Raw genomic sequence first — 15,844 nt, 5'->3', positions numbered from 1 at the left:
TGATATATTTAACTGACATTTTTTGTCGTAACAACCAACGATTTATACAAGAAAATCATGACGATTAACAAACTTTGGCTACAATTTCGCATCCCACTGTGTATGTATGTATATATTATATATATATATATATATATATATATATATATATATATATATATATTCTAACCCTACAGTATATATTAGAGCCTCTTTAATGTTACCTAATGAGTGAAATAATAATAAAAAAAAAAAACAAAAAAAAAAACTGCTGTAATCAACACTCTCCTCTTGTAATGTGACCAGTTAGATGGCAAAAAACACACATCTAAGCTGAGAATGTAAAAATATCCACTGACTGTGCCAAAACAGGCAAACAGGAAGGTTCTGAGGAAAAGAGCTGTCCAATCCTGGCTTTACTGGCACAAGGGTGACTCCTGAGGCCGTACCTCGATTCCCTCCGCGGTGGCTTTACCGGCACAAGGCTACAGTAGGGGATAATCCCTGAGGCTGTACCTCGATCCCCCCCCCCCCCCCCCCCGGTGGCTTTACTAGCACAAGGCTACTGCAGTGGATGAGCCCTGAGGCTGTACCTCGATTCCCTCCCCGATGGCTTTACTGGCACAAGGCTACAGTAGGGGATAATCCCTGAGGCTGTACCTCGATTCCCCCCCCCCCCCCGTTGGCTTTACTGGCACAAGGCTACTGCAGTGGATGAGCCCTGAGGACATACCTCGATTACCTACCCAGGATTATATAAACAGAGTTTGGGGCACCCTGTGATGCGTGTCCCTGACTGAGTCTTAATTTACTCGTTTAGCTTTTATATAATAATATGTGTTTTATAAACTCAGTTGTGTTCCATGTAGATCCTTCTACCCTACAATTTTCATTCATTCATGCGAGGAACCATTTGTGTGAGAAACCACTCGTGCGAGAAACCATTCATGAGAGGAACCACTCGTGCGAGGAACCATGTACATATGTGTTACAGTTGGGGAACGAATCCAGTAAACCCACCACGAGTTTGACAACAAGGAGGACTGTGGTAGAGACAAATCGGTTGCTAGGAGATCGGGGTGATCTCTACACACCATCCTTATAATGTGGGTTGTTGTGAGCTGGTGAGCCTTTTATTTTGAGGTATATATTTATCTTATCTGCAAGCAGTACATTATAATTGGGCTGTTTGTGGGAGGCCAGCGCTGAAACTTGTAATATATATTTTATTGGACATCTGGAATTTGTCTTTTTTTAGCTGCTTCCTGAAAAATTGACAATTAATTTCTCCTTTTTAAATGGAGTGTAATGTTGGTACCGATTATTTCTGTATACAATCTCCAGATCTGAACCCCATAGAAAACCTCTGGAATGACATGAAGAAAAAGATGATTACAAATCACCAAGCAAAGGTGAGTGATGGGAAGTTACCCGACAGCAATGGGAGAAACCGGCGGGGCAGAGCAGGCAGACACACAAAATCTGTGACTGCAAATCCAGGTCAATTTCTGAACGTTGCTAAAACATTATTGCCATTTTGTGTGAGGGTAACCAGAGTACTTGTTCTATCGGATTAACTACTTCTGCAAACACTGTATCATTGCTCTTATTTTCACGTATTCTCAATTCCTTTAAAATGATGCTATAAAGAACAAGATTAAATTAGGAGAAACATTGACCATTCTTAAAAGCTTGAAAACGCCAGGAAAGTCTGTTCAGTTCAATTCTCACACCTATAAAACCTGAGAAAATCATCTTCTTTTAGCAGCAGTTTAATTTTTACCAGAGCTGTACATGACAGGTATGTGGCCATTTATAATCCCGATAGACAAACCACCAAATCCTTCCACTACCAGTATTACCACCTGTCCTCCTAGGTCTCTTCATCAGCAATGTGTAGCTAAGCATGGGAGATGACCAGTACAGGAGAGAGAGTACCTCACTACCAACATAATATAACATCCTTCCAATTAATATTGGGCGAGACGCACGTTCAGTATGGGGCGAGATGCACGTCCAGCATGGGGCGAGGTGCACGTCCAGCATGGGGCGAGATGCACGTCCAATATTGGTCACATCACAATGCTATGCCATAAGATCCAAAAATAATCCACAATGGGAGAACTCTGCAGAAGGATCTTCTCTGTATAGCAGAACAGTCCTCATGGGAAAGCAGTCACAGGGGTGGGGAGATAATAAGGGAAGGTGGTACACAGGGCCGGATTTGTACTTTTTACCGCCCTAGGCCAGCAGTCAAGAAACCGCCCCTCACCACCCACAATATTCCATCACCATTTGCGAGCTCCACTGAGGGCAGTCAGTGACATGACTATGTACTCTGTAAAGTGCTGCAGGTATCAGCACCGAATAAATGTTTAAAAATAATATAGTAACAGACTACGATAGGGATTAGATTGTGAGCTCTTGTGAGGACAGTTAAAGTGCATAAAAGAGAAAGAGGAAAGGGACAAGAGGGGAAGGAAGAAAAAGAGGGGGAGAGCACAGGATGGGAGATTAAAAGAGAAAGGGAACAAGATGGGGAAGAGGGCAGCTAAAAAGAACAGAAATAGAGAACAAGGGAGGGAGAATGTGACGGGAAGAAAAGCGAAATATGTGGAAGAGGGAAGGAGCCATTACACAAGTGGAATGACTAAGAATGGGCAATAAATCAGGTAGTGTAAGATGAGAAACATTCAACAGCAAAAAACAGCAAATCATCTTATCTTAGGTCCAGTATATTGAAGCTATCGAACTTGACTGTGTTACAGGTCAGGGTGAAAGGACTTTTATATGTTAATACCTGTGTGGAGCTTTTGTTCTTTTACCACTGGCACTGCCTGGTTGGTGGCTCATCTGCACAGCATAAGCAGCGATATATAGCCCCCGGGAACTGTTAGGGGAAACTGCAGCCAGGCAACATGATGCCAGTTTCCTGCCTGGCTGTGTCTGCTTCTCAATGCTGGCTGCCTCCCCTACCATCTTCGCTGCCTTGTTGTCCGCCCATAAGTCCCGACTCCCCAGCCACCGGGAGAGATGTTAAATTTGTCCCCCACTGCCGCCACGTGTCACATGCCGAACAGCAGCCAATGAGGTGGCAAGGCTGGATTGTGCACAGCACGGTCAGCAGCCAATCGCGTGGCTTGGGGGCGTGGCCACTCCCCCCCCGAGCTGCGAGATAGGCTGCTGACTTTGATGTACACAATCCATCCTTGCGAGCTCTCATGTTTACAGCGCAGAGGTGGGCGAGGAGCAGCTGATCACCCATCATCTATCTGTGCGCGAGCGCGACCCTTGCCCTTCCAGCCTGCCGCCCGCTGCCTGCTAGCCATACAATGCCTATCTGCAAATTTAATGCAGGGCGGGCGGCCGCGGACGGAATGCATCTGGGCTCAGGAGGTGAGCAGAGGGGACTGCCCCCCAGTCCGCCGCAGCTGCAGCCTGCACACACAGAGATGCTTTTGTGTGCAGAGGAAAGGAGCAGGCGGCTGCAAAGTGACTGGGCGGCCATTGGGACACTGCAGCCAGTTTCTTAACCCGCCCCTACCTTGGCTCCGCCCTAGTCCTGGGCCTCTAATGCCTGCCCACAAATCCGGCCCTGGTGGTACATACAAATAAAGGGAGAAGTTCCACAGGAGAAACCAGTGATAGAATGAGAAGGGTAAGGGGACATCACCGGAGGTATGTGCTATCACCAAGGGAATTCACCTCCAGAGTGACACTCAAATCCACCTCTGGAAGCACAATCTAGGAGGTACAACTCCACAGGAGAGCCAATCACTGAACTTCCTGCAGGGAAAACATTCACAAAAGGGATGTTCTGAAAAGGATCTTGCTAAGTGAAGACAGCATCTGCAGAGTGACCCTTAAGCAGGAGGAGCCATCTTTGGGGGAACCTTTTCACAATGGGCACTTCTCCGTTGGCACAGCTCTGCACTGTATATGTGCGCTTGTGGAGCACAGAGCAGGAATTGTGACTGGCTATAACAGTTCCTGCTCATCATCTTCTGAGCCAGAGGGGCCCTGGCGAACCTCCTCATACCATTTGTTGGTCAGAGTTTTCATCTGGATGCGGCCATGATGAAGATCCTAAACAAAAGACAAATAATGGTGAATTAAACACAGCTTGCACACTTGGACAAAGAGTTGTAGTGGTACAGCAACACCCATGGCTGCCCAACCTCTCCTGGCTGCTTATGGTCCAACAGAAATGACTGGGAGATATTTGGGACACAGTGGAATCCTTATTCTCTACCAACAGTAACAGTGCAATGCTGAATTGCAGACAAATACGCGTTTCGAGGCTCAGAGGGTTTCATGAGGTCAGTAAAGTGCCGGATAGAGTAGTGAAGCTCCTATCCATGAAACGCATTGTCCTCTGTGCTGAGAGGTACAGACTAACCAGCAAGCTCATGGTGACCCAGAACTCATTGGAGTGTGTAAGGGACTACAATGGTCCTAAAAGCCCCCTTACTAAGATGTTAAGAAAAACAAAAAATGAGAATAACATCCTTTTTGAGTTAATACTTGAGCGGTCTCCATGAAGGTAGGCCAACACATACCTTCATTTTTATTTTATTTTTTATTGTAATTTGTTTTTATTGAAAAATGAAGTTGCATAAAACATAATAATGAACATTAGCAGTAGGATATAACGGAATAATCAATCAGTTGCTTTAATGAGGAGGAAGAAGTAAACTCAGTTGAGATCTGGCAACGGGGAAAGGTTAGGGACAGTGACTTCTTATAATAAGAGAGTATTACTTCCTATCAGCATATTCTTAAAAACTGAGATGAGGAGCTGCTTGAACGTAATGCGCTCCCACTGTGGCTAGTATGATGGGAAGGCAGATTATGAACCTGTCCAGGAACCAAATTGTGTCACTTCGAACGACTGTATCTGATGTGGGGGCAAAGCAGACTACCCAAGGCAGGCACCTGTTAGAGGGATAATGGGGTCCTGGGTGGTCACTGTGAGAATTTAGCTATCAAAGCATTGATTAAAAGGCCCACAAGACTTGGTGGTAGTAGGTGGTTTAGGATCTTAAATAAAGTTCTTCTTGCCTCCGTATAGAAAGTTAAACAGTTTATGCACAAGAACTGAAACAACACGTGGACACTGTTGAAATGAAGGACCCCAACAATTTGACAAAATAGGGTGAACAGTGTAACAAACAAAAAGTGAACAGATAAAGTAATAAGACATTCAGGCATACCAACTGAGATCATAGCATTTGTTCTCCAAACGGTCCACATATAGAATACAAGTATAGATGAAGTTCAGTCATTTATGGTGTTAGAGTAATCCCATATGGGTCTGGAGCTAGTGTAGGTAAGTGGAGTAGCAAGGAAGAGAGGTGGGTCGATTTTCAGAATCGCCTTTCAAGTTTTAAATTACTAAAGGTAATGGTCATTATACTATGGAATGGGGTACTCCCCAATTCTACACTATAGACTGTCTTAACCACCTTAGCGGTATGGACGAGCTCAGCTCGTCCATTACCGCCAGAGGGTGCCGCTCAGGCCCTGCTGGGCCGATTTACATGAAATAAAGAGCAGCACACGCAGCCGGCACTTTGCCAGCCGCGTGTGCTGCCCGATCGCCGCCGCTCTGCGGCGATCCGCCGCGAGCAGCGGCGAAAGAGGGTCCCCCCAGCCGCCTGAGCCCTGCGCAGCCGGAACAAATAGTTCCGGCCAGCGCTAAGGGCTGGATCGGAGGCGGCAGACGTCAGGACGTCGGCTGACGTCCATGACGTCACTCCGCTCGTCGCTATGGCGACGATCTAAGCAAAACAAGGAAGGCCGCTCATTGCGGCCTTCCTTGTTTATTCCGGGCGCCGGAGACGATCAGAAGAACGCCTCCGGAGCGCCATCTAGTGGGCTTTCATGCAGCCAACTTTCAGTTGGCTGCATGAAATATTTTTTTTTTTATTTAAAAAAAACCCTCATGCAGCTGCCCTGGCGATCTTAATAGAACGCCAGGGTGGTTAACAAGCAGAATAGGTGTGAGATATGGAATGGGGGTGTGATGAACATTACAGAAAGTCGTGCATAATCGCCAACGACTTGCGTAATGGTCCAGCCCCATTACTGTCAGTCCTGTGTAGATTAAAACAAATGTCTTTCCTTTTGCTCTCTTCCCAATGAAAGCAAAAACCCCTCACCCACTTCCCCCAGTGTCCTGATAGTACGGAGAGGAATTTCACACGTGGCTCGACCTCCTGCGGAGAACAATTTGCTGCCACAGCCCCTCTCCCAAAAGCCAGATCAAACTGGCAGAGATAAGAGATCCCCTCCAAAATCGTACAATCAAACAAAGAGAACTTTAATGTATTTGTAATTCAAAATAGGCTTGTCACAGAAAGACAAAAAAATACATTTTCTGATACCCCCTAAATCAGTTCTATCATTCACTCGAATTACAGTTCTCCAACTGTCAGGGGTCAGTCGGGAAACTGCTTTATTCAGCCTGTGCAGACCGAACACGATAGAATAGGCATGTGTAGCCTCAATTGATACAGGGTCGCAGGCCGCTTATGAATATAGTCTCGGATTTGCGATGCACCAATCTGGGGCGGAGTCACACAGATGATTAATGTTACATCTTTTACTCTGAGTTCTGGGGGCGGCAACCTTGCTGCCAGGAGATAACCCCGCCTTCCCTCCACCTAGTTTGGAGGTAATCCAGCCCCAATTCTAAGATTGTATAAATCCGGGGCCCAAATGGCCTGCCTTGTCCATCATTTCATCTGCTAAAGAAGAGCTTCGAGCATGCGTTCCACAGAAGGACCGAACGCATGCATTTTTCCAATGACTCTTAAGGCTCATTTAAACTGGACTCTTTTTCTTCATTCTCCAAATGGACTGCTCAGCCGTAACTAAAGTAAGAACTTTCTGATTTTATCCCTTTTATTTTTAAGCTTTGTGTGTATATGTTAATTAGTGTATATAAATGTATGTAATGCATTTTTGTTATTAAACGTTTAAAAAAAAATCATTTAGCGGTTATGACCTGTTGCTGAACATCTACAATCGTACCTATTCTCCTGAAACCGCTACCCTGTGTTTAATAGAAATGTACATTTATAACCCGTATGCGTGGATCCGGCTCAGATATTTAGATCTGACCCAGATTCCTGCATACTGCAAAGGGTTAACAGAGCGTTCTCGAAGTATTAGCATAATTACAGTAGCTGGCTGTGTAACCCGCTTGGTGGCAGATCTTTGAACTGTATGTGTGTGGTGAATCCTTTGGCGTCTCAACGCCCATCCGCTAGTCAGTTCATCTAATTGCATAAGTCAGGTTACACTTCATGATGAGCAAAATGACAGTGAGAGGATTCCTGACTCTGATCGATTGACCCCGTCCGCAGACCGGCCTTGCAGTCTGTGACAGGGGGTGCTCCCCAATTCTATGGAATGGGGGTGCTGACAGCTGTCACCCGATTCTGCACTATAGATTGTCTTAACAAGCAGAATAGGTGTGAGATAATTTTTGGATGTTGGTAAGGCAATTTTTCAACCCCAATATGAATAAGAGCAAGTTCAGGAGTGAGGTGCTCAGAAGTATTTGTGATTTTTACAATCAGTTCTCCAAGGGATGACCAGAGTTTAAGGATTTCCAAGCAGTCCCAGAAAATATGTTTTAGGTCATCAGGTGATCTGTGGCACCTCCAACAGTTTGGGTTACTAGTTGTGAAGAAGAGGGAGAGTCTATATGGAGTGAAGTACCAAAGCAGAAATCATTTTTGTTAGGTTTCCCAATTAGCCAAGCATGAAGAGTGTTTAGTGATTAGCTGTGAAGCCTTTGTGGGTCGTAGTGGGTGATAGTTATTTGTAGGTCTCTGGGTCATTTGTTCAGGTAAGTATTAAGATTAAGAGTTTTAGAAGTAGCTACATATTCATACCACAGTGATATTGTTTCTTTTTCAAGGCAATTGTAGTGGTTAAGTGAGCATAGAGGGAGCTTAGAAGGTATAAGATTTTGAATTTGGTGCTTTTAATGATTTTGGGAAAGTCTCATGTATATATAGATGTCAGAAGGGGAAAGCTAAAATTGAAGCGCTAAACTTGGGAAAGACTTTATGGAGTTGTTGTAAACAAGTGATATAAAGGATTCCTTTCTTGATCCAGGAGTTCAGAGATAGGTTGGGAGATGGACCTCGAAGGGTGAGGATGCGGATTTTAACGCCTTTACCTTATGAGTGAGAAAGATCGATAGAGTGCATATTTCCAGGAATTTAGGGTGGCTCGTAGGGAAGGGCAACTGTGGCATTGGGGCTGATTTATTTATGAGGTAGGACGAGAGTAAGAGCTTGAGGTCGGTTCCCATTACCGTATGTCTCTTTCAACATCCGCTCATAATTTCTGCTCTGGTGGTGTCCACCATTGTTGAGCAATGTGTAAAGATGCATGCATGATAGTAGGTATGTAACCATGGGAAGCTGAAGCCACCTCTAGCCTTAAAGAGACACTGAAGCGAAAAAAAATATATGATATAATGAATTGGTTGTGTACTATGAATAATTACTAGAAGATTAGCAGCAAAGAAAATATTCTCATATTTTTATTTTCAGGTATATAGTGTTTTTTCTAACATTGCATCACTCTATAATATGTCCAGATTACACAACACTCAGCATTCAAAATGAGTCTTTCAGAGCAGTCTGTGAAGTAATAAACTCTCCTCTGCTAGAGGAAAAGTAAACAGTTCAATTACAGTTGAGATAATAAAAGTCAGATAACAGCCCTCTCCATGACCAAGTTGGTCGGAGAGCTTAATAGCTTTTTTGCATAGAGATAACAACTGGAGTTTCTCAACTCTTCCTGCACTGGAAACAATTAGACTGATGTATCTGATCTTAATGTTTTTTTTCTTAGCTGTACTACACATACAAATCATAATATCATAATTTTTTTTTTCGCTTCAGTGTCTCTTTAAGTATTGTTCTTGTTTGACAAGAGACTGTGGGTTTTTCCTTTCCAGAAACATTTAGATTTTGTAGAGATCTAAGAAACCTTTCTTAGGAACCGGGGTTTATATTGTTCGGAACACATATACTTTAGGTAGCATCAGGATTTTAAAAGCTGCAGCTCTGCCTGTGGTAGAGAGCTCAACCTTCTGAATATTGGCTGCATCGGAAGCTACTAGTTTTAGAAGGGGCATGTAGTTAGTATTATAGAGATAAACCATGATTTTGGGTAATTGTATATCAAGATAGGTAAGGGAGGTTTTAGTCTGGGGAAATGGGAAGAGTTGGGATATTTCTTGAATAATTGTTTGCTCTAAGTGTTTGCTCATCATTAGAGATTTACTCCCATTGACTCTGTAGAAGGAGGCTTTGGAGAAATTGGTGAGGGAATATTGTGCATGCTTTAGGGATTGTAGAGGATCAGTGAGTGTCAAAATTACATTGTCCGCAAATAAATCTACTTTGTGGTGATGGTTACCAATTTGAAGTCCTAAGATGTTAGGGTTGGATCGAATGGTCTCTGCCAGGGTTTCCATGATAAGTACAAATTTTTTTAAAAAAAAAAATGGAAAGAGTGGGCAAGCCTGGTGGGTACCGTTAGATATTTGGAACAGTTTGGATGTGATGCCAGCGTGGGAGACAGCTGCGTATGGCGTGCTATAAAGTGCCATTATGGTTTGCGAGTACGGACTTGTGATGCCAAACTAGGTTACCACTTGTTTCAACCCCCCCTGTGTACTCTGTCAAACGCCTTCTCTGCACCTAAGGTTAGATACAGAGAAGGCATCTTTGTGATCTCAGCGTAAGACATAAGATTAAAAGTCTTGTATATCTGTGGCCTCACAGCCTTTAGAGAACACCACCTGGTCCAGCTCAATGATACCTGGTAATATATATTGATTAGCCTATTTGCAAGAATTTTGGCGTAAATTTTCGTATCTCCATTAAGGAGGGATATACGGTAGGTCTATAATTAGACGTACAGGAAGGACTCTTACACACCTTGTGGATCACTGATATATTAGCAGCTAAAAAAAACTTTCTGGGGTCTTACCAGTTAACATAATATCATTGCACAATGTCGTCAGCCTTGGAGCCAGTAGTGTGCTGAAGGTTTTATAAAACTCGTAACCATCAGGTCCTGGAGAGCCTTGTTGTTTTTGAGATGCTTAAGTACTGTTAATATCTCTTCAGTTGTGATAAGAGAGTTAAAGTGTAACTGTCGACCATAAAATCAAAAATCAATTCCTTATTTTAATCTGGTAAACAAGTAATAAGGATGTTAACCAGACGATCCAAAAGTTAAACATAACTTACTTTTCTTGTTGATAAATGATTATTCCCCAGTTTACCTGACTCTTATTTGGTACATTGCCGCACAAAGGAAGCTGCAGAGCATGCGGGTTGTCTTTTTTGCGTTTTTACTTTCCCCTCAGACCTAACTAATGCAGCCCGATTGGCTAAAGACTCTTTCCCCCCTGTTTTTCCCCCTCCCACACCTCTGTTCCTCTCTAATTGGCCAATATTTCTCATGCTGAGATAATGCACTTTCTATTGCTGAGCTTGGTGGGAGTGCCTAAAGACTGGGAGGAGGGCGGGCAATGCATACACAATCAGGCAGAGGAGAATAAAGGAGGAAATTACATCAAGATTGGCTTCAAGATAGATAGTTAAAATGGAGAATTCTAAGAAGGATTAGAAAAATCACTAAAATCAAAACGTGGACAGTACAATACACGCTATGTAAGTAGAGCAAGTATTTATCAACTTATATATATGCTTTTTTTCTGAGACAGTATGGCTAACAGCTACTCTTTAAAGGGACTCCGAGTATGCCTTTAAGACAGATGACTTCCAACAAAGTCGTGCTATTACCCCTCTGGAGGGGGCCTCTTGCAATGGCCATGCGTGTCACTTCCTCTTCCTGCTTCATTCAGTGATGCACTTCTCTAACAGAAGTTATAAAATAACCAAGATGGCAGCTGCGATTTTTAAACTGAAATCGAAAGAAAACTATTTGGTGTAGAACGGCGATTCAGGCATCAAATGAAAGAGGAGAGCACAGGCTACAGAAAGGTATGCATCTTTAAAGAGGCACTTAAGTCACCTGAAAAAAAATGAGTTTTACTCAACTGGGGCTTCCCTCAGCCCCCTGCAGCCGATCGGTGCCCTCACCTCCTGGCCGCAATAGCAGCATAGGGGGCGATATTTTGGCTGGGAACGAGAAGAATCACTCGCGTTCCCATGCCTGCCGGCCGGTGACGAAAATGGTCGCCGGCGAGGACGGGAGGATCTCCGAGACACGGCGAGGGCACCAATTGGCTGCAGGGGGCTGAGGGAAGCCCTAGGTGAGTAAAACTCATTTCATTTCAGGTGACTTAAGGTTCACTTTAAGTACTTTGCAGTACTGGTCAGAGCCTTAAAGGCATACCCATGAGAAGTGCTCGGAGTCCCTTTAAGTTGGGTCAGGTGAGTTCCTGATATACTTAAGAGGGATAGGGGCGCTACAAAGCTCTCTATAGTTTGCGTAGAGGGTTGGTATGTATTTGGGTCTTTAGATAGATTTTATAGAGACTAATAGCAGTCGCTAAAGGCGCCTACTATATCTTTGGGGTTTGTAGTGTGTTTTTGAGAAGTGGGTGGATAACTTTTTGGATTATTGTTTTTGATCTCTTGTTTTTTGTTTTTTTTTTGTGCATAAAGTTTAGCTGCTTTGTTATGGGGAAAAAAGTAAGCTTTGGATTGTTATACCATCCAGTCATACCTATGAAGTAATACAGAACAGAGGTCTTGTCTAAGGTGGAGAAGGTTTGACTCCGGACCGGTGATAGAATGTGGTTGTTAAGCTTGCAAGATTTGGACGTCATTGGTGTGGAGGGGTTGGCCATAATTATGGGAGAGTGGTCTGACCAGTACCTGGGTCTAATTATGGCTTTGGAGACATATTGAAAAGTGTGGCTGGTGACTAGAAAGAAGTCAATGCTACTGTGGGATTTATGGACTTGGAAGAGCAAAGTAAAGTCTTGTTCGTTGCTGTGAATTGCCCACCACGGATCGTATAAACTTTCCGTATGGGTCAAGGACTGGAGAGACATGATTATGTGTGATCTTCTATAAGTGGAATCTAAGAGTGAGGTTATTGATGCATTTAGGTTTCCTCCTATGATCAGATGACCTTTTTGGACCTCCTGGATTTTCTTTAGGGCTTTTTTTGAGAAAGGCGATCTGTGCTGTGTTAGGGGCTTAATTACATACCAACGTAAACTGTGTGCTCCTTATCGTGCAGAATAAAATTAGAAAACGTCCTTGGGGATCCAGGACAATGAGGTCTATACAGTCTCTGAGGGTAATCGAGCATGAAGTGCAATCATTACCCCCCTGTTCTTCTTAGTAAAGTTACTGAAGAGAGGGTTGAGGAAGTTCTTGTGGAAGCATCTGGGCCCCCCAAACCAAGTGTACCAGAGAGGGAGCGGAAGCCTTACTTGCAGCAAGGTAAGGAGGCTGCCCTATGTGTGGTCTACAAGGTGTCATATAGGCTTGGTGCTACATGTATAGATGAGAGAGACAAACACACTAAACACTGAGAGCACCAATCACGAATTCCCGAAAACCTGGCCAATAACAACCACCTCCGCAAAAAATCTAGTGTGTGCAAGCAGCCTCCTCGACCAGAAATCAGCCCGGCGGAATGCTTCATCCGGAAGAATTGTTCTCCCCACTCACCGCGCCCATCACATGATATCACTACTGCGCCACTCTGCTGGCCCTCCGCTGCCACACAGAACAGCACAAATGGCTTGCCTGCAGGGGTCTGTAATGTCACCTGAGGTAACAGGTCCTGCATTGTCACCCGAGGTAACAGGTCCTGCATTGTCACCCGAGGTAACAGGTCCTGCATTGTCACCCAAGGTAAAAGGTCCTGCATTGTCACCCGAGGTAACAGGTCCTGCATTGTCACCCCAGGTAACAGGTCCTGCATTGTCACCCCAGGTAACAGGTCCTGCATTGTCACCGCAGGTAACAGGTCCTGCATTGTCACCCCAGGTAACAGGTCCTGCATTGTCACCCCAGGTAACAGGTCCTGCATTGTCACCCCAGGTAACAGGTCCTGCATTGTCACCCCAGGTAACAGGTCCTGCATTGTCACCCCAGGTAACAGGTCCTGCATTGTCACCAGAGGTAACAGGTACTGCATTGTCACCAGAGGTGTAAGCTCTGCAATATCACCCGAGGTATCAGGTCCTGCATTGTCACCAGAGGTAACAGGTCCTGCATTGTCACCCCAGGTAACAGGTCCTGCATTGTCACCCCAGGTAACAGGTCCTGCATTGTCACCCCAGGTAACAGGTCCTGCATTGTCACCCCAGGTAACAGGTCCTGCATTGTCACCCCAGGTAACAGGTCCTGCATTGTCACCAGAGGTAACAGGTCCTGCATTGTCACCAGAGGTAACAGGTCCTGCATTGTCACCAGAGGTAACAGGTCCTGCATTGTCACCAGAGGTAACAGGTCCTGCATTGTCACCAGAGGTAACAGGTCCTGCATTGTTACCAGAGGTAACAGGTCAGGCATTGTCACCAGAGGTAACAGGTTCTGCATTGTCACCAGAGGTAACAGGTCCTGCATTGTCACCAGAGGTAACAGGTCCTGCATTGTCACCAGAGGTAACAGGTCCTGCATTGTCACCAGAGGTAACAGGTCCTGCATTGTCACCAGAGGTAACAGGTTCTGCATTCTTACCAGAGGTAACAGGTCCTGCATTGTTACCAGAGGTAACAGGTCCTGCATTGTTACCCCAGGTAACAGGTCCTGCATTGTCACCCCAGGTAACAGGTCCTGAATTGTCACCAGAGGTATAAGCTCTACAATATCACCCGAGGTATCAGGTCCTGAACCCCACCAGGCGACACGTTTCGGCGTGTGTACCGGGCTTTACTTTGGTCACATGAAGATAGGTTATTGGATCTTTTCTTTTTCGATACATGACCTAATATGATTTTTGTTGAATTTTTTTAAGTTTTCCATATCTGCTTTCAGGACGTTTTTAGGTCACATTCAAATAAAAAGAGGGAGGAATTTTAAAAGGTTCCCAACCTTTCAAGCACTACTGACTGTGGAGGGAACCATCATTCTAGCGGAGGGAAAGACCACCCCATGGTTGTGGTAATAATAATGGAACATAGAACAGCTGTGTCACCTCTTGTGTCAGCCTCCGTGTGAAGAAAGGGTTGAGGTATTTGGCGTCCAGCCACATGAAGCCCTTCAGGTTGTGTGGCTTGATGTAATGAGCCTCATACTCCTCCTCCGTGAGCTCTGACAGGTGCTCAGACTCCACCGTATTGCCCTGAAAGAAGAGAGAAGAGAATACTATTCCAGGGAAGGATTCAGAGCTATGGAGCTGCTGTGTGATCCACGTGTGGCACCTGCACGACACAGCAGCTCAGCATTGGTTTATAGGGAAGGATTCAGAGCTATGGAGCTGCTGTGTGATCCACGTGTGGCACCTGCACGACACAGCAGCTCAGCATTGGTTTATAGGGAAGGATCCAGAGCTATGGAGCGGCTGTGGTCCACGTGTGGCACCTGCACGACACAGCAGCTCAGCATTGGTTTATAGGGAAGGATTCAGAGCTATGGAGCTGCTGTGTGATCCACGTGTGGCACCTGCACGACACAGCAGCTCAGCATTGGTTTATAGGGAAGGATTCAGAGCTATGGAGCTGCTGTGTGATCCACCTGTGGCACCTGCACGACACAGCAGCTCAGCATGGGTTTATAGGGAAGGAGTCAGAGCTATGGAGCTGCTGTGTGATCCACGTGTGGCACCTGCACGACACAGCAGCTCAGCATTGGTTTATAGGGAAGGATTCAGCTATGGAGCTGCTGTGTGATCCACGTGTGGCACCTGCACGACACAGCAGCTCAGCATTGGTTTATAGGGATGGATTCAGAGCTATGGAGCTGCTGTGTGATCCACGTGTGGCACCTGCACGACACAGCAGCTCAGCATTGGTTTATAGGGAAGGATCCAGAGCTATGGAGCGGCTGTGGTCCACGTGTGGCACCTGCACGACACAGCAGCTCAGCATTGGTTTATAGGGAAGGATTCAGAGCTATGGAGCTGCTGTGTGATCCACGTGTGGCACCTGCACGACACAGCAGCTCAGCATTGGTTTATAGGTATGGATTTAGCTATGGAGCTGCTGTGTGATCCACGTGTGGCACCTGCACGACACAGCAGCACAGCATTAGTTGATAGGGAAGGATTCAGAGCTATGGAGCTGCTGTGTGATCCACGTGTGGCACCTGCACGACACAGCAGCTCAGCATTGGTTTATAGGTATGGATTTAGCTATGGAGCTGCTGTGTGATCCACGTGTGGCACCTGCACGACACAGCAGCTCAGCATTGGTTTATAGGGAAGGAGTCAGAGCTATGGAGCTGCTGTGTGGTCCACGTGTGGCACCTGCACGACACAGTAGCTCAGCATTGGTTTATAGGGAAGGATTCAGAGCTATGGAGCTGCTGTGTGGTCCACGTGTGGCACCTGCACGACACAGTAGCTCAGCATTGGTTTATAGGGAAGGATTCAGAGCTATGGAGCTGCTGTGTGATCCACGTGTGGCACCTGCACGACACAGCAGCTCAGCATTGGTTTATAGGGAACGATTCAGAGCTATGGAACTTCTGTGTGATCCACCTGTGGCACCGGCACGACACAGCAGCTCAGCATTGGTTTATAGGGAAGGATTCAGAGCTATGGAGCTGCTGTGTCATCCACGTGTGGCACCTGCACGACACAGCAGCTCAGCATTGGTTTATAGAGAAGGATTCAGAGCTATGGAGCTGCTGTGTCATCCACGTGTGGCACCTGCACGACACAGCAGCTCAGCATT

General features: G+C 45.5%; 1 protein-coding gene across 1 annotated transcript in view; it reads right to left on the bottom strand.

Annotated features, from left to right (window-relative positions):
* Positions 1-527: 527 nt before the first annotated feature.
* Positions 528-15,844, bottom strand: part of SLC9A8 (solute carrier family 9 member A8) — a 116,823-nt gene continuing 101,506 nt past the window's right edge. Inside the window, exons 14-15 of the mRNA XM_068264346.1 lie at positions 14,146-14,292; positions 528-4,065 (exon numbers count right to left, since the gene is read on the bottom strand). Coding sequence (XP_068120447.1) covers positions 3,958-4,065; positions 14,146-14,292 — 255 coding nt within the window. The 3' untranslated portion in view covers positions 528-3,957. The remainder of the gene's footprint in view (positions 4,066-14,145; positions 14,293-15,844) is intronic.

Source organism: Hyperolius riggenbachi, chromosome 12 (assembly GCF_040937935.1).
Source record: "Hyperolius riggenbachi isolate aHypRig1 chromosome 12, aHypRig1.pri, whole genome shotgun sequence".
In the NCBI taxonomy this organism is placed as follows: Eukaryota; Metazoa; Chordata; class Amphibia; order Anura; family Hyperoliidae; genus Hyperolius; species Hyperolius riggenbachi.
This window is presented reverse-complemented; position numbering and strand designations above follow the sequence as displayed.